We start from the raw sequence: 20753 nt of genomic DNA, 5'->3' as shown, positions 1-20753 counted from the left end.
AAACTGATGATCAATAAGTGTATTGAGCTATCTTAACATAAATGGTTCAAGTCACATATCTAGAAGGTAAAAACAAAAAACATAACAAAAAACTAGCTACTTATGCAGGACAGTAAAAATGTCTGTGGTAGATGCTGTAGTGGTCAAAAGCAGGCAGAGTGCATAGTTTGTACAAAGGGGATAACTAGGGCTAAAGAAAATAAACCAACAGTTAAATCAGAAGACCCCAAACAACAATACAAAAACAAGCTTTGCATCTGGATTTTCTACCTATAAGCGGGCTTATCTGATATCGTTCAAAACAACTTTTTTAATCTATTTTTTGGACTTGTACATGATTCATCTGATTTTAATCATAATTGACAATTCTGCCACATTTTCAAATAGTGGATACCAAAATACGTAGTGGATTCTTGGCCCTGTAGGAACTTAAAGCAATATAAAAAGAAAGCCTTTGGTAAGAAAGTTAATGGTTTCAGGTACCAAAACTCCAAACTGTTCCTCGGCCATGTGCTTTGGAATACTCAACGGGGAAGACACTCCGTACCCCTTCCAAACCAGTCACCTTCACCCCCAACCCCGAAAAAGGAAAGCAGGAAAAAGCTTGGCGAAGTGAAAAAAGATGATCCATTGCACATAACACCAATCACTGAGATCCATTCGCAAATTGCTCCAAGTCTTGGAACCATGATATGCAAGCATTGCAGCATCGCTTCTACCGTTTTCTTTTTTTTTTTAAGACATCTAAGAAAGTTAGATAAATTAGCACCACATTCGGCAACTGAGTACAATCTTATTTCTATTATCACATTCCAAGTAAGTTGCAGTTTGATTAGACGCTGTTAGTTTTTACTAAGTGGGCCTTGGAAGCAGAGAAATACATAAAATAAAATACTGCATTGATCTATGAATGAATATGAAGCAAACTGGCATGCATTAAAACGCCCCTGGACATAAATAAGAATGTAGCGAAGATGTTGTGTCAGAGGTTAGGGGCTAAGAGGGTCAGGGACAGACAGGGTAGTCATGGTGACAGGTTAACATCACCACCAACAGTTTACTGTACTTTCAAAATAACAACAAACTTGAAAATATCATAGCACCACAGGAGAGAAAATAGCACCTAAGTCTTGATTTCTTGTGTTTCATTGAAAAGTGACATCTCCCGTTGCATATATAGTTTGATAGAGTAGAAATATGGAAGTATTGAAGAAAAAAATATCAAAGTTGTTTATTAAGTTAATAAAATCTCCAAATGCACCCAAAATAGAGGACACAAGAGGAGGAATGTTTTTTGTCGTTTTTTTCTTGACACGTTTTATTTTATGCTAATCAACTCTCACATACTAGCGCAGAGTATTATTTCCATATTTTATTTTCATTCGGTTCTTAAATTACAATAAGGTGTTCTTCACACCCAGCAACAAGACAAGCACTCCTCATCTATTCTCCAATTTACACGTCCAATTCCTTACTCTAGTATCTGCAAATTTGATGTATTCCAATGACCATCATCTCTTACCTCATGTCTTAAAAGGTCACATGCATGTTTTGAAGCCAGAAACAATAAACATTACTAGGAAAAATATACAGAAAGTACTTACAAACATACAAAAAATATTTATATATATAAGTTCCATTCAGAAGAATGGGGAGACAATTATGCACAAAACAAAGCTTCCAAAATGAATGAATGAGCGAATGAATGAACTAATGAATAAAATATTCAAAGTGGGAATTGAGAGGGAGACAAAAAACAACAATGACAAAAACCGATAAAAAACAAACAAAGAAGCAACCTGCCACATGGGATGGAGTCCATGGCAACCTTCTGAAACCAGTGGAGTAGCAGGTAAAGGTTTGCCTCCGGTGCATTGGACAACCAGACTGGATCTACATCAAGTGCGCTGGGATCGGTGATAGGGGTCAGTGGTGAAGATAGGGGTCGGTAGTATCTGACTTATTCATGTGATGGAGAAGGCACACTGAGGTTACAAGGTTGCTCTTTTTTTTTTTTAGACATCAAATCCTCTAGAAATTTATTGTAGTATTCTCATCTTGATTTTTGTGTATTTTATTCATACTTGTTGCTTTTGGACACAGAATGTTTTACACAAATACAAATTGTCCTATTCATGTGTTTTGTTTCTGAGAAAACAAAGATGCTTTTTATTTTCTCCATTTTGTTCAGTAAACAGTCTTAGCCGATGAAACAGACAGGACCCACTTCGAATCCAAACTTCTGCGTAGCTCCGCCGAAATCGTTGAACATGATGTCAACAAAAGGCACCTGTTCCACCTTTGGTGTGTTGATCTCCAGTACTGTCTTTTCATAGCCCTTTTTCAGCTGAAAAACAGAGAGCGGGAGAGACATAGTGAGAAAGTGCTACTGTACTTCGACCTCTATATACAGTAGAGTTTATTTTTTTACATCAAATCTTAAATCATTTAAACAAACAGGAAACTGTGTAGAGGCTTACTATTCACATTAATCATACCTCTTTCTAAACCACACACAGTCGCACACAAACACACAATTCACTCCCCACACCCCACACAAACACACAATTCACTCCCCCCACCCCACACAAACATAGAATTCACTCCCCCCATCCCACACAAACACACAATTCACTCCTCCCACCCCACACAGACACACAATTCACTCCCCCCACCCCACACAGACACACAATTCACTCCCCCCACCCCACACAGACACACAATTCACTCCCCCCACCCCACATAGACACACAATTCACTCCCCACACAGACACACAAAACACACATGCCGTTATACACATGACCAGCAAATCACTGCACACACACCTATGCCCTTACACACACACTCTTCCACCCGTTACACACACTTTCCCCCACCCTTCCATCCACTCACCGCACAGCCGTCCACCACGGCTCTGATGTAGGGGTTGTTATCGTAGGACATCTCCTCGTCGTTGGACCCCAGGAAGCGGATGGCCTTGTCGTACGAGTCCCCGTCCTGGTCGTGCCAGGCCACCGACTGGTAGCAGTTGTAGGTGAGGTTCTGGCGGGCGGCCGCACTCAGCAGACGCAGGAAGGTCATCTGGACCACACCAATGGGGTTTCCCTCAGCGTCCACATACGAGAGCTAGACAGGGAGGAAAGGGGATATAGGGTCTCGGCCGGAACAGACACTGTCGACTAATACAGACACTATACATACATACTATACATATTTGGGTGCATCTGAAATGGCACCCTATTCCCTAAATAGTGCACTACTTTTGAGCAGTGCTCTGGTGAAAAGTAGTACACTATTTAAAGAATAGGGTGCCATTTCAGACACAACATTGCTTTACTGTGTGTTCTCTACCAAGAACACTCAAATCTACACATCACACCGTTCTCATGTACTGTGGTGTCTCGGGAGGGTTTCTCACTTTTATCTGTGAATTCTAATTCTGACACCTAGTAATGTCGTCATGGGGATACGATTTCATGTGATGTTAGACGGAGTGTTTCGCAGACAGCAGACTGTAGGTATATGCAGCATCGTGGCGGACTCAGTGCAATGACACACCGTCACTCAAACATGTCAGCATTCCTCACCTCTCTCTCTGGCGCAACGGCTGCTTTGACAGAATTATGGCATGTCAATCGGTGGGCGCAGTGCGCCGCGACATGGGTTTGTCCCATCAGTCACTGCAGCACCAGGGAGAGAGGGGGGTTGTAGGTAAGAAGATCAACGGTGGCCGGCTCGTCTCCAGAGGGTATGCTAAGCTTCATTACCCATAATTCACGGTGGCGCTACGTGAGTAGGATACAATTCCGATTCCTCAGACGACAAATCAGGCGGGGGGATATATCAGAGGTGTTCTGGCTAGGTCCTTTAGAGTGAAATATCTAGGCTGTCATCAACCAGCTTTGGGAGAGATGGAGAGGCTTGCTATATTATGAGGTCTGTCTGTCTGTCTGTCTGTCTGTCTGGGTCTCTCTGAGCAAGCTCGTGTCTGAGAAACAGTAAGGCAGACAGGGGTAACTACAGGAGCTTTAATCTACAGGCTCTGGGGCCTTAGATATTGACTGGCTTATTCTCTGCTGAAAGACTACAATGGTTCTGTAGGAATAGCATTCTACTAGCAATGTACAAGCGACGAATACTCTCAATCGAGGAGCTAACCGTAATTGAACACTTTAGCTTTAATTAAGAAATTCTGGAAATGTATTGTTTTGATACGAGCCCATTAGTAAATGTAAAACGTAATTGTATAAATGAAAAATAATAATGGTTTAATCGGTTTCCGCAATTTAGAATTAGCCTAATTTGCCTTGTTAAAGTGAATACTAAACCAACATGTGTTCTATTATACTAATGTAGTTAGTCTCTAATGATTACTAATCATGCCTGATGACCCGTCCATGTGTGAACATCAGTCTTTGGTGTGATGCTATTTTACGCTGGAGATCCGTTTCCATACCAACCAGCAGTGTTCCACCATCAGTTCCACAGGGTTCTCTTCTTCTTTCAGACAAACAGGACTGACTCAGACCAAGAGCCAAGCGCATGCAATGCCCATGCCATGCAGTCGAAGCAGAGAGCCACTAATGTGTGTGCGTGTATAGATACATTCTCTCTCACACACACACACACACACACACACACACACACACACACACACACACACACACACACACACACACACACACACACACACACACACACACACACACACACACACACACACACACACACACACACACACACACACACACACACACACACACACACACACGACTCAACCTGGACATTAATGGACATTACAGATTACTATTAGAGGGAATCCAATCAAATCTGTTGTACTGTATTTTCAGGTACCCACAAGTTGGCCACACCATCATCAGATAGGAATTTGGTTGGCCACACCATCATCAGTTGGCCACACCATCATCAGATAGGAATTTGGGCTCATAAAAGATGATAACTATATCCATTATGTCCAAGTAACAGTGTCTGTCTGTCTGTCTGTCAATCAGTGGCTCCTAAAGGGAGTAGTACCCCTCACCCCTGTGAGTGTCCAGGTACTCAGAAAGGCTAGGTAGATCCTCCCCTGCTTCTGTCTGTTCCTCCCCTCCCTCCCTCATCCCCGCTCTGCCCCGCAGAACCAGTGTGTAGAAACAGCCCTACATCGCCATGGAAACATTACCTCTTCATCGCAGCCGCAAGTCAAAATTGGGTGTACCCAGAAGCCCCTGGGAATGTGACTGAGTGCCTGACCTTTGACTGTTCACATTGAATCAGTATTGTTACCTACCGTAATCCTGATGTGAGTGAATGAGAAGGTGAATGTGTGAAATGAGTGTAGCAGGAACAAAATGGTGCCCAATCACTCTCCTGTGACTAGCTTTCACATGATTTATGAATAGGTATCTGTACAGTAAGAGTATCTATGAGTCAGCTGGAAATGCTGAGGGCAATAGGAGTAGTTGTTGTAACTGTGTTTAAATAGAAATGTGTGTCTAACTGTGAGAGGCACTCAGTCACTTCTAGGTGATGCTCTCCAACTTCAGAGAGAGGCAGGTTGAGTGGATGCATTTACACTCATACTTTCCCATGGCAACATTCAGTGCCAACACACTATGATTTACTCAATTCTATGACTTTTTGTACTACACTTACCTTTTTGTATTGAACTTCAATGGAAACTTGTCTTTAACTTCTTCAACTACTAGTTGCCATGGTAAAGTATGTCTGCCAGTCTGTCTGTTCCACCAACTATGTCTCCCTCTATTCTGGAAGGAAGAGACTTCACCTACTGCAGTATGTCTTACTGAAGGTGTGCTGAGCGGAGCTTGATCGTGCTGAACCATGCAGAGCAGTGTCGCCACAACCACAAGCCAGAGTGCCAGTCAAAGACCAGTGCCAACCAGTACAGGAACCATGCAGAACCAGTACTGACCAGAACCAGAACCTAGAACCATGCAGGGCCCTCAGGCCCACAGAGACCCAGCCAGGAGTCACCCTAGCTGGGCCTCCAGAGACCTGTGGGCGTGCCACTTACCAGAGAACCTCGCTTGTAGCGACTATACCAAGAGCCTGGGGTGTCTTTGGGCCATTTTGCCATTTTGCTCTGTAAAATATGAGATGAGCCGTTCAGGAAAAAGGGAAGGGGACGGGGGGAAGGGGGGCGTCAGGGGGGCTTACCAGTTTACCACGTTTGAATTCACTGAACCAGGAGCCAGGGATCTCCTTTACCCAGGAGGTGAGCCTAGTCTGGGGTACGGATAGAGCGAAACAGGGGGGAAGAGGAGGAGGAGGACAAAAAATGAAGGTTAAAGAAAGAAAAACAGTAAGAACAGCCTCCTGAAAGAAAGAACAACTTCATCCCTCGTTCTTCCCCTCTAAACCCTCCCTCCCTCCCTCGGTCCATCTGTGGCGTCTGAGAGACCTGCAGTAGTATTGTGTGACACCGAACAGCTCGGGACAGTGTAAAATACCTTAGCAAGCCATTATCACATTTTGTATAAACATTGGCTGGCAGCTAATTACTGATCAAATATTAATGAGTACACAGTGATTCATTAAGAGATGTTGTATGAATACTAAATGGCACCCTATTCCTTATACAGTGCACTGCTTTTGACCAGAAGCTTAAATGAACACCATAATAATAATAATATGCCATTTAGCAGACGCTTTTATCCAAAGCAACTTACAGTCGTGCGTGCATACATTTTTTTTGAGTATGGGTGGTCCCGGGGATCGAACCCACTACCTTGGCGTTACAAGCGCCGTGCTCTACCAGCTGAGCTACAGAGGACCATAGTCACTACTATATTGGTATAGAGCAGAATGGGGAAAAACTAAGATACTTATTGGTAGTTCTAATGCAGCTCTATACCAATATAGCAGTGACTATGGTTTTATGGTGTTCATTTAAGCTTCTGCTGTATACTGTAGGTAAAGACATGTCGCTTTGTTTTTCTGGTTTTCATTTAAAACTAGTTAAGCTTTTGCTGCATAGCCAACAAGAAGTCACTTTTCAATTAAAAAGCTGTTAAGAGTCTGCTGTATAGCCATCGAGAAGTAAACATATATATATTTTTTCATTTAAATTCTATTCAGCTTTAGCTGAAGATCTACCCATTAAGATCTATCACATTAATGGCCAGTGGTACTCCAGTGTGATAATATTCCGAATATTATTATACTTCAGTAATGAGCTAGATGAGTCGGATACAAGGTTTATACAGGGCTTGTCATCAATGCCTTAATGTGTTAATGAATGTTCAGCTAGAGATCAATTAGCGCTGGGAGACAGCATACATTAAACACACCCTGCTGTCTTGAAAGGCACTTTCAGCTCTCCTAGCATGAGTGGAGTGAGCAGCAGGGGACCCCACTGGAGGAGATAACTGATACCCTAGAACTGATCCCTTCTACTGGAGGAGACAACTGATACCCTAGAACTGATCCCTTCTACTGAAGGAGACAACTGATACCCTAGAACTGATCCCTTCTACTGGAGGAGACAACTGATACCCTAGAATTGATCCCCTCTACTGGAGGACACAACTGATACCCTAGAACTGATCCCTTCTACTGGAGGAGACAACTGATACCCTAGAACTGATCCCTTCTCCTGGAGGAGACAACTGATACCCTAGAACTGATCCCTTCTCCTGGAGGAGACAACTGATACCCTAGAACTGATCCCATCTACTGTAGGAGACAACTGATACCCTATAACTGATCCCTTCTACTGGAGGAGACAACTGATACCCTAGAACTGATCCCTTCTACTGGAGGAGACAACTGATACCCTAGAACTGATCCCTTCTCCTGGAGGAGACAACTGATACCCTAGAACTGATCCCTTCTCCTGGAGGAGACAACTGATACCCTAGAATTGATCCCTTCTACTGGAGGAGACAACTGATACCCTAGAACTGATCCCATCTACTGGAGGAGACAACTGATACCCTAGAACTGATCCCATCTACTGTAGGAGACAACTGATACCCTAGAACTGATCCCATCTACTGGAGGAGACAACTGATACCCTAGAACTGATCCCATCTACTGTAGGAGACAACTGATACCTTCTACTTCTAACTCTTCCTTTTCTCTCCTGTCCTTCACCTATCTATCTCCTCTCCTCTATCCTCTCCTCTGCATAACTCATGATTGGTAGACTTGGGATACAGTGTCCCAGGCTAGCAGGGAGGGATGTGTGTGTGTGTGTGTGTGTATGTGTGTGTGTGCGCACACCTCCTCTCCTCTCCTCTCCACTCCACCATGTATAACCAACCAGCAGCAGAATCCTCTCTGGGTGCCTGTCACCTGCCATAACCTATTACAGGTGACTGGGCCAGGCACGACACTAGGCCGCTGACACTTAGCTGGAGGATAATACGGCAGAACTGTGTGTGTGTGTGTTCATGTGTATGCATGCATGTACATGCGTGTGCAAGGGAATCGTTGACTCTCTGTTGACAGTGAGGGACTGCCCCAAATATATTCTTTGACATGTCAGTAGTGTGTAACACCAAACGTCTTACATGAAGCTGCTGCCCCCTCGGGGCTTGGAGGACCCTGGGTATTACACTCATACAAGTAAAGGAACAGTGATGCATGAATCTTACATACATGAGTGTTATGTGATTATGCAGTATTGTCAGGAGAGAGGTATATATGATTTATATGCATAGTACTTTGCCTGGGGCCAGGGAAGAATAAATAAATATTAACTTATCTGCATCATACAGTCAGAGTTATTTAACCTGTCAATCAAATGGGGAACAGTTGACACTTGACAGAACAATGTAGACAGATTGTTTTATACACACTTTTTTAATCAACCATAAATATCACCATACCATGCAGGCATGATGAATTTTAATATTTTGTAAATATTTCCCTCATTATATCCACCAAAACTTCTCGAATGTGTACGGTTACAGTTTTTAAGCATTTATTTTAAGCATTTTCTCCCACTGAATTTCTATCATTGGCTCTCAAAATCTGACAATTTTACCAGTTGTGTGTGTAAAAGCGCCATGACTTACCCCTTCAGACTTCTTATCAGGGTAGATGCAGCTCTCTCCTCCTGCTGTGAAGTTGCAGTAAACCTTGAACGAGTCCCTTGAGCAACCCTGGTTGGGGTCGATCCAGTATTCACCTGAAAATGACAAGAAATGGAGGGAGGGAGGGAGGGCGGAAGGGAGAAAATGGGGAAGAGGGAAAAGAAAGAGGGAAGGAGAGAGGAAGGAGGGAACCTTAACAATTAGAAACCTTTTCATCAGAGATCATTCAATGTTTAAATTAGCATGATTTAGCATTCCAAGGAGAGAGACTATTCTACACCCCACTTACACTCAATGACAGGCAATATCATCAAATACCAATCATATTTATAATCCTATTTCTCTATCACATTTAAATCCATTATAGTAGTGACACTTGGCCCTTAATATTGACTTTGACCTGTATAAAATAGCCCCACCTGTATGAAAAAGATGGCTAGCACCAGCCACCTTTTCCAAACAAGTTTCAAACAAGATTATTCCGGGGCTTCAGCACCAAACTTAGTAAGACTTGAGAACGTCAGATTTAGCATTTCAGATCTCAAATCGATGCCCACCATCGGGGAAGTCGGGGTGGCATAGCTGCAGGTCCTTGCAGGTGCGGGCGGGGTTGCCCTGTGTTCCCAGCGGGTGCTTCATCTGCTCGATCTCCAGCTTGAGGGAGTTGAGGGATCCGAAGATCTCCTCCATACCATCGTCGTAGTCCTTGTAGTTGGCATCTGCATTGGCCTCATCCATCATCTGGCTGGCATCAATGTTCCTGCGGCTCCGCTTGGGGCTTGACTGCATGGGCAGTGGGTGGATGACGTCCCCAGGAGGACCCTATGGGGGTGGAGAAGGAGAGAGAGGGGGAAAGGAGGAGACAGGGAAAGTAGAGGGGGGGGAAGGAGGAGGGGAAGAGATGAGGATAGAAGAGGGGGAGGAGGTGAGGAGGAGGCGGAGAAAGGAGAGGGGGAAAGAGGGGAAGAGGTGGAGGACGTGAGGGGGAGAGGAAGAGGTGAGGAGACGGGGAAAGGAGAGGGGAGAGGGGGAGAATGAGAGAGGGGGGAGAGGAGAGGGGGAGGGGAAGAGAGGGAGAGAAATGGGAGAGAGATGCTTTAGTCAAGGGTATTCTATTATTAATCTTCACGTAGTATAATTTTGTTTACTTAACTAATTATTATACAGTACGTATAGTTTATGTATAGTAAAACATGCAGTAAAACTACAAAACAACAACATGTAATGACATCACACAATCATGAAGATAACTTACAGGAGGCCCAGGTTGTCCAGGAACACCAGTCTCTCCCTTGGGACCAGTTTGACCCTGAGGAAGACAGAACAGAACAGCATCATACACACAGCCTCTATTGACAGTAGGACATGGTTTAGACTTTATAAGGTCATATACACAACTTCTATGGACAGTGGGACATGATTTTGAGGGGACAGTAGGACATGGTTGACAGGGGCATGGTAGTTTGTGGGGACGCTTACCGATGACCCCTTAGCTCCTTTAGGACCAGGAGGACCTGGTAATCCTGGAGGTCCCAGGGGACCAAGAGGACCTGAGGGGCCAGCAATACCCTGGAGGGAGAAAATTAGACAGGAAGAAGAGAAGAGAGGGGGATCAAACCACACTTAACTGTGTTGACTTGATATGATCAACTGTATTATCAGACCAAACCACAACATGTCACTTTTTATTAGGTAAACATCGCTCAATAATCATGTAAACAACAGTTGTAGGTCTGCTCACATTGTCTCCTTTGGGTCCTGATGTCCCCTGGGGGCCTGGCAGACCTCTGTCACCCTTCTCTCCCTGCTCTCCTGGGGGCCCGATCAGACCAATTAGACCAGGGTGGCCCTGAGGAGAGGAGAAACACAGATCAAAACATGCATCAATAATCAATCAAACATTTAATTACTCACATCGATCTGCCTGTCAATCAATCTCTCTTCGTATATCATTAGTGGGATGACTCACTGCCCTGGGGCTAATACCAGATACATAATCAATAGGTTTGAACACTGAGCAGTCAGTTATGATTCACTTGAATGTGTACAGTATGGAATATACAGTATCTCTATCGAAAGATTTCACGTATATCTGTATAGAATATTAGACATCAACATCATTAGCAATGGAAAAAGATCAATACAGTATGTAACTTTTAGCCATGCATGCAACAGGTATGTCAATATTTGACTGTAATATTTACAGTATACTACATGTTGTCAATAACCTACTGAAACAAGGGGGTGGGATTTACCTTTTCTCCCTTAATGCCAGAGTCTCCCTTCAAACCTGGTAATCCTGGAGGACCCTGTGAGAGAGAGAGAGAGAGAGGGAGAGAGAGAGAGAGAGAGAGAGAGAGAGAGAGAGAGAGAGAGAGAGAGAGAGAGAGAGAGAGAGAGAGAGAGAGAGAGAGAGAGAGAGAGAGAGAGAGAGAGAGAGAGAGAGAGAGAGAGAGAGAGAGAGAGAGATGGAAATAATTTGGGAGAGTTGTAGCGGAGAGGGATGGAAGGAAGGGGGTAGAGAAGTAGAGAGGGATGGAAGGAAGGGGGTAGAGAAGTAAAGAGGGATGGAAGGAAGGGGGTAGATAAGTAGAGAGGGATGGAAGGAAGGGGGTAGAGAAGTAGAGAGGGATGGAAGGGGGTAGATAAGTAGAGAGGGATGGAAGGAAGGGGGTAGAGAAGTAAAGAGGGATGGAAGGAAGGGGGTAGAGAAGTAAAGAGGGATGGAAGGAAGGGGGTAAAGAAGTAAAGAGGGATGGAAGGAAGGGGGTAGAGAAGTAAAGAGGGATGGAAGGAAGGGGGTAAAGAAGTAAAGAGGGATGGAAGGAAGGGGGTAGAGAAGTAAAGAGGTAGAGTAAAAGAAAGGGAGGACATATAACATTACACGTCTGACCCAATAAGACAAGGTACTGTGAATCCTGTGACATCCAATGACCCGGGTTTACGGGTAAGGGGTTAGGGGTCAGAGGTTAGTTGTCTCACCATGGGTCCAGGGGGTCCGTCTGGGCCTGAGGAACCTGGAAGACCTTGTTCCCCCTGCATGGAAACAAGATACAAGTCAATGCTTTAACCGACAGATCTTCACATACAATGTAAGGTTGGCAGGTAGCCTAGCTGTTAGAGCATTGGGCCAGTAACTGAAAGGTCATTGGTTCGAATCCCCCAGCCGACAAGGTGAAAAATCTGTTGATGTGCCATTGGGCAAGGCACTTAACCCTAATTGCTCCAGGGTCACTGTTGATAATGGCAGACCATGGCTGTAACCACACTCTCAGGGGGATATGCAAAAAACACATTTCCAATACACACTTATACATGTGTGAAATAGGACAAATGTAAGCACCCACCTTACTATTAGTATGATTCCCTTACGCTTATTGTGTGATTTAGAAATGGCTTTTGTAGATCAGTCACTATAATAATATATGAGTGTTGTAGAAATGCCCTAGTTACTGTAATAGCTATGACACAAAGTACTGAAAATATGAAACAATGTTGTACTTACAACTGGGCCAGGGATACCTCTGAGACCTTCAGAACCTTGCTTGCCAGGTGCTCCCTGAGGCCCAACGGGGCCTGTCTTGCCCTGTGGGCCCTCCAGACCAGACTCTCCCTTGGCTCCCTTCTCTCCTTGCCTGCCCTCGGGTCCAGTTGTACCATGGGGGCCTCTCTTTCCTGGTGGACCAGAAGGACCTGACTCTCCAGTGGGTCCAGGAGAACCCTAAAAGGTGAGAAAGGATAAGGTTAAAGTACATGATCAGAGAAAAAAAGATGAGTGACTTAGTGATAAAAGCTCTTCTACAGCACTTGTATCTTTACTGTAGTTATCTTCAGATATGAGAAATGTTACATTTGTTAATGCTTGTTTGTCGTTAAACAGGTGTAGTAATACATTAGGTGAGACTCACAGGTTGACCAGCCTCTCCGTCGTCTCCCTTGTCACCAGGAGGACCGTCTAGACCCTGGCAGGAGGAGAAAGAGAGACATTGTAAAAGTTGCATGACACTGAATGGATAGGTCACAGTTTTGGATTTTTTAAATGTCAATAGGTACCAAAGCATTACAGTAACTGGATGCCAAAACAATATCATTGTAACATTTCAGTGACTTACAGCTTGTCCGATCTCGCCAGGGGGACCAGGATCACCAGGGAAACCACTTGGACCCTGGAAATGAAAGCCAACAAAATGCTCAGTATTTAGAATTACTCTAGAGAGAACTTACTAACACATAAAGAGACTACATCTTACTTTGCCTTCCACTGACAATTGATTGCAAATCCACAACATCCATTGGAATACATTCACATGGCAGTAACAGGACACAACTGCAATCAATCAGTCAATCAATCAACCAATCAATCAACTGTGATATGTGACTCTACAGAGAAGTGTAACCAGGACTTACAGGACTTCCTTTAGGACCGTCATCTCCAGGGGGACCTTTAGGGCCGGAGGGTCCAGCAGAACCTGCAGGACCGGCCTCTCCCTTCTCTCCTCGCTCTCCTCTTGGGCCCTGTGACAGTGGGGCAGTGTGTTAGTGTGTCAACAGTGTGTTAGTGTGTCAACAGTGTGTTACTGTGTCAATAATGTGTTCATGTCAATGCCCAGTAGAACTGTGCTTAACACACTCCATGTGGTTGGTCGGCTTTCCTCTATAATGGTTTTAATAACAACTTTGTGAAATGATTCAATTATTGTTAAGGTAATGGTGAAGCCTTTATTCTGATGTTTTGTTATAATAAATATATGAATCGGTAAGTTTTTGCATTTGCAGCAGAATAATTCCTTCTCTCCAATGGAGGCAGTGATGGGGAGTTGTAGTGTGGTGTTGTGGGGCTGTGTTGAAACTGTTGTTCTGTTGGATGATGATGGTGGTGTGAAGGTGCTGTCGGTTCTCTTACAGGTCCGCCAAGTTCTCCCTGAAGACCAGGCTCTCCGTTTTCACCTGAGTCACCCTGAGAAAGGAATAGAGAGAGAGAGAGAGAGAGAGAGAGAGAGAGAGAGAGAGAGAGAGAGAGATAGAACACAATATATATTTTTTTCAGAAACGGCAGTGAACCAAAACAACTCTAAAAATCATATTTACAGTAAACCCAATGTCCTGACGCCCCTGGGGAATGAAAGAGATGACACCAGAGGTTTCAATCCATCACAGCCAGTCAGAGTTGTGCCTGGAGCAGGCAGAGAACAGGCGACCTCTGGGTCCTCCCTGGTCTCCTCCATACATCTTCCACTCTCCCTCCCGCTCTCCCTGCCTGTCTTATTGGGTAGCGGGCTCAGGCTCCAGGCCCTGTCGTTACTCACTGTCACATAGGCCCTGTCGTCTCAATCAATCATTGGGACATAAACGGTGGACAGCCACGTGTTCCTAGAGACAATGTTTATCTAACCCTGGTCTGGGAGAGACAGGGCAGCAAACTGCCTGGCCTGGTGTATTTGGATTGAACTGTACAGAGCTGAGCCAAGACAAGCTGTGCTTAGCGTACACAGGCCTAACTCTGGGTTATCATACCCATCCATAGCCTAAATGAGCATCTGGCCCATTTGTTTCTGTCAGGATATCCAGTCCAGGCAACAGAGCAGAGAGAGCAGAGCGAGAGGCCTGTTTAAAAGCATGAGTGATTCTCTCTCCTGTACTAAGCTTTTTATACAGCCCTGTGTCTCTCTGGGAAGCCTGACTCTACATAGGGGCTGCATACCAAATGGCACCCTATTCCCTATATAGTGCATTACTCTTGACCAGGCCCCACAGGGTTCTGGTCAAAAGTAGTGCACTTTGTAGGGAATAGGGTGCTATTTGAAACACATCCAGGGCCTGACTCCATCCTACTGTCAGAACAGGCAGCTCACAACAGCCAGGGGGAAGCTGGGTGAATCTGCTGAGAACAGGAAGAGAGAGAGAGAATGAGAGAGAGAGAGAGAGAGAGAGAGAGAGAGAGAGAGAGAGAGATAGCAAGAGAGAGAGAGAGAGAGAGAGAGAGAGAGAGAGAGAGAGAGAGAGAGAGAGAGAGAGAGAGAGAGAGAGAGAGAGAGAGAGAGAGAGAGAGAGAGAGAGAGAGAGAGGGAAAGACAGAGAGAAAGGAAGAGACTAAAAGTTTCAGCCTAACCACTGCTATAAAAGCTGCCAGATCAGCTCAGATCAGATTAGCCAGAGAGAGGATTGTAATTGTGGTGAGCTAAGCTTTTGTTTGAGGAAGGGATGGATGCGTGCTCCCAGGGGAAAGACTCTCAGAGGGCGAAGGTCATTCCATCAACGGACCAGATAAAACAAATCACGCCATCATTGCAGTAGAAAGTGCTGAGAGCGTGTGGTGGACAGCGGGGCTGGCGGCTGCCAAGACAAAGCTTTCATAATCAAACAGCTACCTCCGACCGCCCGCCCCTGACGGCGAGCGAAACACCAAGGATTATTTTGTAAGAGCTGTTTTTAATATTTATTCACACTCCTACTCTCTCTAGCGACAACACTGTTGAGGATGACAACACTACCATTAAGCTGTGTGTCTGTGTGTGTGTGTGTGTCGCTCACACTCACTTGAGAATGAAAATGAGCCTTTCCCATTTCAAACATTATCTATTGAATAGCTGCATCAAATATTGATGATGACAAAAGCTTTGAAAAGAGGATGAGTGGTGATCTGAAATATGTTGTACTGAAACTCAAACTGACAATTGGACCTCTTGCACAGTAAGCATATCTGTCTCTTGTTGGTACTTTAAACCACAGTTACTCTGATTGATGAGACACTTTCTACCACTGAGGTCAGCAACAAGGTAAATAGACGTTGCCATCTACTCTGGACTGCTGTAAACTATGGGGATTTTATGTGCAGGAACAGATGCATAACGACTATGTACCTCAATACTGTCTGAGTCCTCTGCTATGTAGATCTCCAAGTAATAGGAGACCTATGGTGGACTCGGAGACCCATGGTGGATTAGGAAACCCATGGTGGACTAGGAGAGTCATGGTGGACTAGGAGACCCATGGTGGATTAGGAGACCCATGGTGGATTAGGAGACCCATGGTGGATTAGGAGACCCATGGTGGATTAGGAGACCCATGGTGGATTAGGAGACCCAAGGTGGATTAGGAGACCCATGGTGGATTAGGAGAGTCATGGTGGATTAGGAGTCATGGTGGATAGGAGAGCCATGGTGGATTAGGAGTCATGGTGGATTAGGAGTCATGGTGGATTAGGAGACCCATGGTGGATGCCCTAGGGCCTATGCATCCAATGGGATCAAGAGGACTAAGGCAAGTGTAGGAAGCTTCAGAAAAATATGGAAAGGTTCTACCATATAAATATAATCCATTTTGGATTCATGGATTGTATTTCTGTGGGTTCTACATTGAGGTGAAGGGTATTAACAGGTAGACCTTACCTTCTCTCCAACAGCTCCGGGGTTTCCAATACCACCAGGTGGTCCCTGAGGGCCGTCAGCTCCTGGGGGTCCGGAGGGGCCTCTGGGGCCAGGGGGACCGGGAGGACCCTAGGAGGGTAGGAGAGAAGGAGTGATGAGTCTACTGTCATCACATACACATAGGAATAAATCATATACAGTATTCGGAAAGTAATCAGACCCCTTGACTTTTTCCACATTTTGTTACGTTAAAGCCGTATTCTAAAATGTATTAAATTATTTTTTCCAATCTACACACAATATGCCATAATGACAAAGCAAAAACAGTGTTATTATAAATCTTTGCTAATTTATTTAAAAATATATCACATTTACATAAGTATTCAGACCCTTTCCTCAGTACTTTGTTGAAGCACCTTTGGCAGCGATTACAGCATCGAGTCTTCTTGGGTATGACGCTACAAGCTTGGCACACCTGTATTTGGGGAGTTTCTCCCATTCTTCTCTGCAGATCCTCTCAAGCGCTGTCAGGTTGGATAGGGAGCACTGCTACACAGCTATTTTCAGGTCTCTCCAGAGATGTTCGATCAGGTTCAAGTCTGAGCTCTGGCTGGGCCAGTCAAGGACATTCAGAGATTTGTCCCGAAGCCACTCCTGTGTTGTCTTGGCTGTGTGCTTAGGGTCGTTGTCCTGTTGGAAGGTGAATCTTCACCCCAGTCTGAGGTCCTGAGTACTCTGGAGCAGGTTTTCATCAAGGATCTCTCTGTACTTTGCTCCGTTCATCTTTGCCTCGAACCTGATTAGTCTCCCAGTCCCTGCCGCTGAAACACATCCCCACAACATGATGCTGCCACCACCATCCTTCACCGTAGGGTTGGTGCCAGGTTTCCTCCAGACGTGACGCTTGGCATTCAGGCCAAAGAGTTCAATCTTGGTTTCATCAGACCGGAGAATCTTGTTTCTCATGGTCTGAGAGTCTTTAGGTGCCTTTTGCCAAACTCCAAGCGGGCTGTCATGTGCCTTTTACTGAGGAGTGGATTCCGTCTGGCCACTCTACCATAAAGGCCTGATTGGTGGAGTGCTGCAGAGATGGTTGTCCTTCTGGAAGGTTCTCCCATCTCCACAGACGAACTCTAGAGCTCTGTCAGAGTGACCATCGGGTTCTTGGTCACCTCCCTGAGTCTCTGAGCTCTTCCGACAATTCCTTCGACCTCATGGCTTGGTTTTTGCTCTGACATGCACTGTCAACTGTGGAACCTTATATAGACAGGTGTGTGCCTTTCCAGATCATGTCCAATCAAATGAATTTACCACAGTTGCAGAAACATCTCAAGGATGATCAATAGAAACAGGATGCACCTAAGCTCAATTTCAAGTCTCATAGCAAAGGGTCTGAATACTTATGTAAATAAGGTATTTCTGTTTTTTATGTTGAATAAATTAGCCAACATTTCTAAAAACCTGTTTCGCTTTGTCATTATGGGGTATTGTGTGTAGATTGATGATAAACAAATATATAAAAAATCAATTTTAGAATAAGGCTGTAACTTAACAAAATATGGAAAAAGTCAAGGGGTCTGAGTACTTTCCGAAGGCACTGTACATATAGGAATCTGACAGTGCTAAATTCATTGTATACAATCCATGTACAATACACTAAATTCTGCTCTATTTCATACAACTCTATAGCAATATTGCATAAGAGGATAGTAGGAACTCTTACCATCTGACCAACATCTCCGGTTTCTCCTTTCTCGCCGGCCGGACCAGGTAATCCCTGCAGTCAGACAAGATAATGACGTCAGTAACAATCACAACAGAGGCCTATGCACCCTGGTCAAAAGTAGTGCACTACATAGGGAATAGGGTGCCATTTGGGACACAGACATAGACTGTTCCTGGTTCTGGTTGTGGTTCTGACCTGCAGTCCCACTGGGCCTGGGGGTCCATTGAACCCTCTGGATCCTTCATCTCCCTTCTGGCCAAACAGACCCTGCTGACCTCTGGGACCGGGCTCTCCATCAGCTCCCTACACACCCGAAAGAGAGAGAGGAGGAGAGAAAGAAAGATAGAAGGAGATAGAGAGAGAGGGAGGGGATATAATGTATATAAGTAAGAGAGTGAGGGGGAGAGAAGAATTAGAGGTTGAACGGTGGCATAGACCAGGTCAAGAGACTGTGGCAGGGACAGAAAGTGACATCATAGATAAAGTGTCCGCCTCCAGATCCAATGAACTGGAGGATGAAACGGTTCAGTGGGATACTTACAGCAGGACCAGGCGCTCCAACCGGGCCTTGGGGACCAGTAGGACCAGGTGGACCATGCTCTCCTTTGTCTCCTTTGCCTCCCTTCTGACCTGGCTCTCCAATCTCTCCCTGGTGATAGAAACACAGTCAACACAACTCAATGACTCCTGTTGAGTTAACTCACTTAAATCCTGTTGAGCTAGTGTTCAGCTAAATTAAGATTTGTATGTGAGTGAGTGCTTGGCGTGGAAATAAGAGAGGTTTCAGGGCTTTTTGTTGGGTATATGTCATTGTCGCCTTCAATATCATTCGGTGACACAGTGGCAGAACTAGGAGTCACATAATATATAATGTACAGGTAACTGCCAAAATAAAGGAAACACCAATATAAAGTGTCTTAATAGGGTGTTAGGCCACCATGAGCCAGAACAGCTTCTATGCACCTTGGCATAGATTCTACAAGTGTCTTGAACTCTATTGGAGGGATGCGACACCATTCTGCCACAAGAAATTCCATGATTTGGTGTTTTGTTGATAGTGGTGAAAAACGCTGTCTCAGGCACCACTCCAGAATCTCCCATAAGTGTTCAATTGAGTTGAGATCTGGTGACTGAGACGGCCATGGCATATGGTTTACATAGTTTTCATGCTCATCAAACCATTCAGTGACCACTCGTGCCCTGTGGATGGGGGCATTGTCATCCTATGGGGGCATAGCCATGGTAGCCAAAATAATGGCCTGCCCAGCATTTTTATACATGACCCTAAGCATGATGGGATCTTAATTGCTTAATTAACTCAGGGACCACACCTGTGTGGAAGCCCATGCTTTCAATATACTTTGTATCCCTCATTTACTCAAGTGTTTCTATTATTTTGTCAATTACCTGTATATGTAATATACTAAAATAATTATATAATATATACTGTATATACGCCATTTAGCAGACACCTTTTTCCAAAACCACTTACACCATGCTCTACCAACTGAGATAGAAAGGACCACATCCCAGAAGGTTTGTCATCTAACTAGCAGCTTGTCACGGATTCCATTCACAACTTGTTTGCACTGCATTTGCACTGCAAAATCAGAACACCAGAACGTCACACTGTTACGCATACTCAAATGCGTTTGCAGTCTCTAGGTGTTTGAAATGGTGGGAAAACATTGAGTCAGACTTTTCCTAAGCCAGCCCAGAGGATGGTTATTGCTTCTGAAACAACATTATTCTACTCTCCTTAACTCCCCTTAATAAAGCCCTTGGAAGTTATCCTCTCCGAGTGTGAAAGGCCTTGTAATGAGACTGTGTGAATGTTAGTGAGATCCTCTTTGTGTGTGTGTCTCTCTCTCTCTCTCTTTCTGAATGTCAAATACCTGAGTATTCCCTGTGTCCCCCAGCACCAGGAGAAAGAGACTAAGTTAACAACTAAAGCAGCATTCCTCCAAGGATGAAATATTCAATTACAGCTGATCTTCACACAAATGTTTCTCTATCTATCTCTCTCTCTCTCTCTCTCTCTCTCTCTCTCTCTCTCTCTCTCTCTCTCTCTCGCTCTTTCTCTTTCTCTTTCTCTTTCTCTTTCTCTTTCTCTCTCTCTGTGTGTCTCAGTGTGTCTCCTGTCTGTGTGTTTGCATACTAATAGCAGCTCCTCTCTACCATCTGAAACGTACAAATGATCGACATAACGGGTTCATCTATCTGTCAGCTGGAAAGACTGACATGTCAGTCAGGGCCAACACCGCATGTCAACACCCCTGAGGAGAGAGAGGGTCATGAGAGAGGACAAACACCCTTTGATCTAAGTCATCACGTTGAGTGTGTTTGTGTGTGTGAGTCAGAGAGTGATAGACATGATTTAGTTTTTATCTAAGCTACAAAGTGTTCACTTTTATATACATTCACAAGCACGGACGCACACACACACACACACACACACACAAACGCATCCTACTCTCCCCTCAGCGGGCCAACCCACCTTGTCTCCATCCTCTCCTGGGGGTCCGAGAGGTCCAGCGGGCCGGGCAGACCAACAGGTCCCTGGACACCGTCTCTACCAGCGGGGCCTTGGGGTCCTT

General features: G+C 44.8%; 1 protein-coding gene across 1 annotated transcript in view; it reads right to left on the bottom strand.

Annotated features, from left to right (window-relative positions):
- Nucleotides 1-743: 743 nt before the first annotated feature.
- Nucleotides 744-20753, bottom strand: part of LOC311127508 (uncharacterized protein) — a 79144-nt gene continuing 59134 nt past the window's right edge. The window contains exons 5-25 of the mRNA XM_084159330.1: nucleotides 20654-20728; nucleotides 18698-18805; nucleotides 18352-18459; nucleotides 18154-18207; nucleotides 16452-16559; nucleotides 13967-14020; nucleotides 13471-13578; nucleotides 13176-13229; nucleotides 12972-13025; nucleotides 12569-12784; nucleotides 12046-12099; nucleotides 11319-11372; nucleotides 10805-10912; nucleotides 10543-10632; nucleotides 10319-10372; nucleotides 9621-9885; nucleotides 9046-9158; nucleotides 6182-6250; nucleotides 6039-6107; nucleotides 2894-3127; nucleotides 744-2347 (exon numbers count right to left, since the gene is read on the bottom strand). Of these exons, the coding sequence (XP_084015456.1) occupies nucleotides 2201-2347; nucleotides 2894-3127; nucleotides 6039-6107; nucleotides 6182-6250; nucleotides 9046-9158; nucleotides 9621-9885; nucleotides 10319-10372; nucleotides 10543-10632; nucleotides 10805-10912; nucleotides 11319-11372; nucleotides 12046-12099; nucleotides 12569-12784; nucleotides 12972-13025; nucleotides 13176-13229; nucleotides 13471-13578; nucleotides 13967-14020; nucleotides 16452-16559; nucleotides 18154-18207; nucleotides 18352-18459; nucleotides 18698-18805; nucleotides 20654-20728 (2196 nt within the window). The 3' untranslated portion in view covers nucleotides 744-2200. The remainder of the gene's footprint in view (nucleotides 2348-2893; nucleotides 3128-6038; nucleotides 6108-6181; nucleotides 6251-9045; nucleotides 9159-9620; nucleotides 9886-10318; nucleotides 10373-10542; nucleotides 10633-10804; nucleotides 10913-11318; nucleotides 11373-12045; nucleotides 12100-12568; nucleotides 12785-12971; nucleotides 13026-13175; nucleotides 13230-13470; nucleotides 13579-13966; nucleotides 14021-16451; nucleotides 16560-18153; nucleotides 18208-18351; nucleotides 18460-18697; nucleotides 18806-20653; nucleotides 20729-20753) is intronic.

This window comes from Coregonus lavaretus, assembly GCF_964263955.1.
Source record: "Coregonus lavaretus genome assembly, chromosome: 4".
NCBI lineage: Eukaryota > Metazoa > Chordata > Actinopteri > Salmoniformes > Salmonidae > Coregonus > Coregonus lavaretus.
This window is presented reverse-complemented; position numbering and strand designations above follow the sequence as displayed.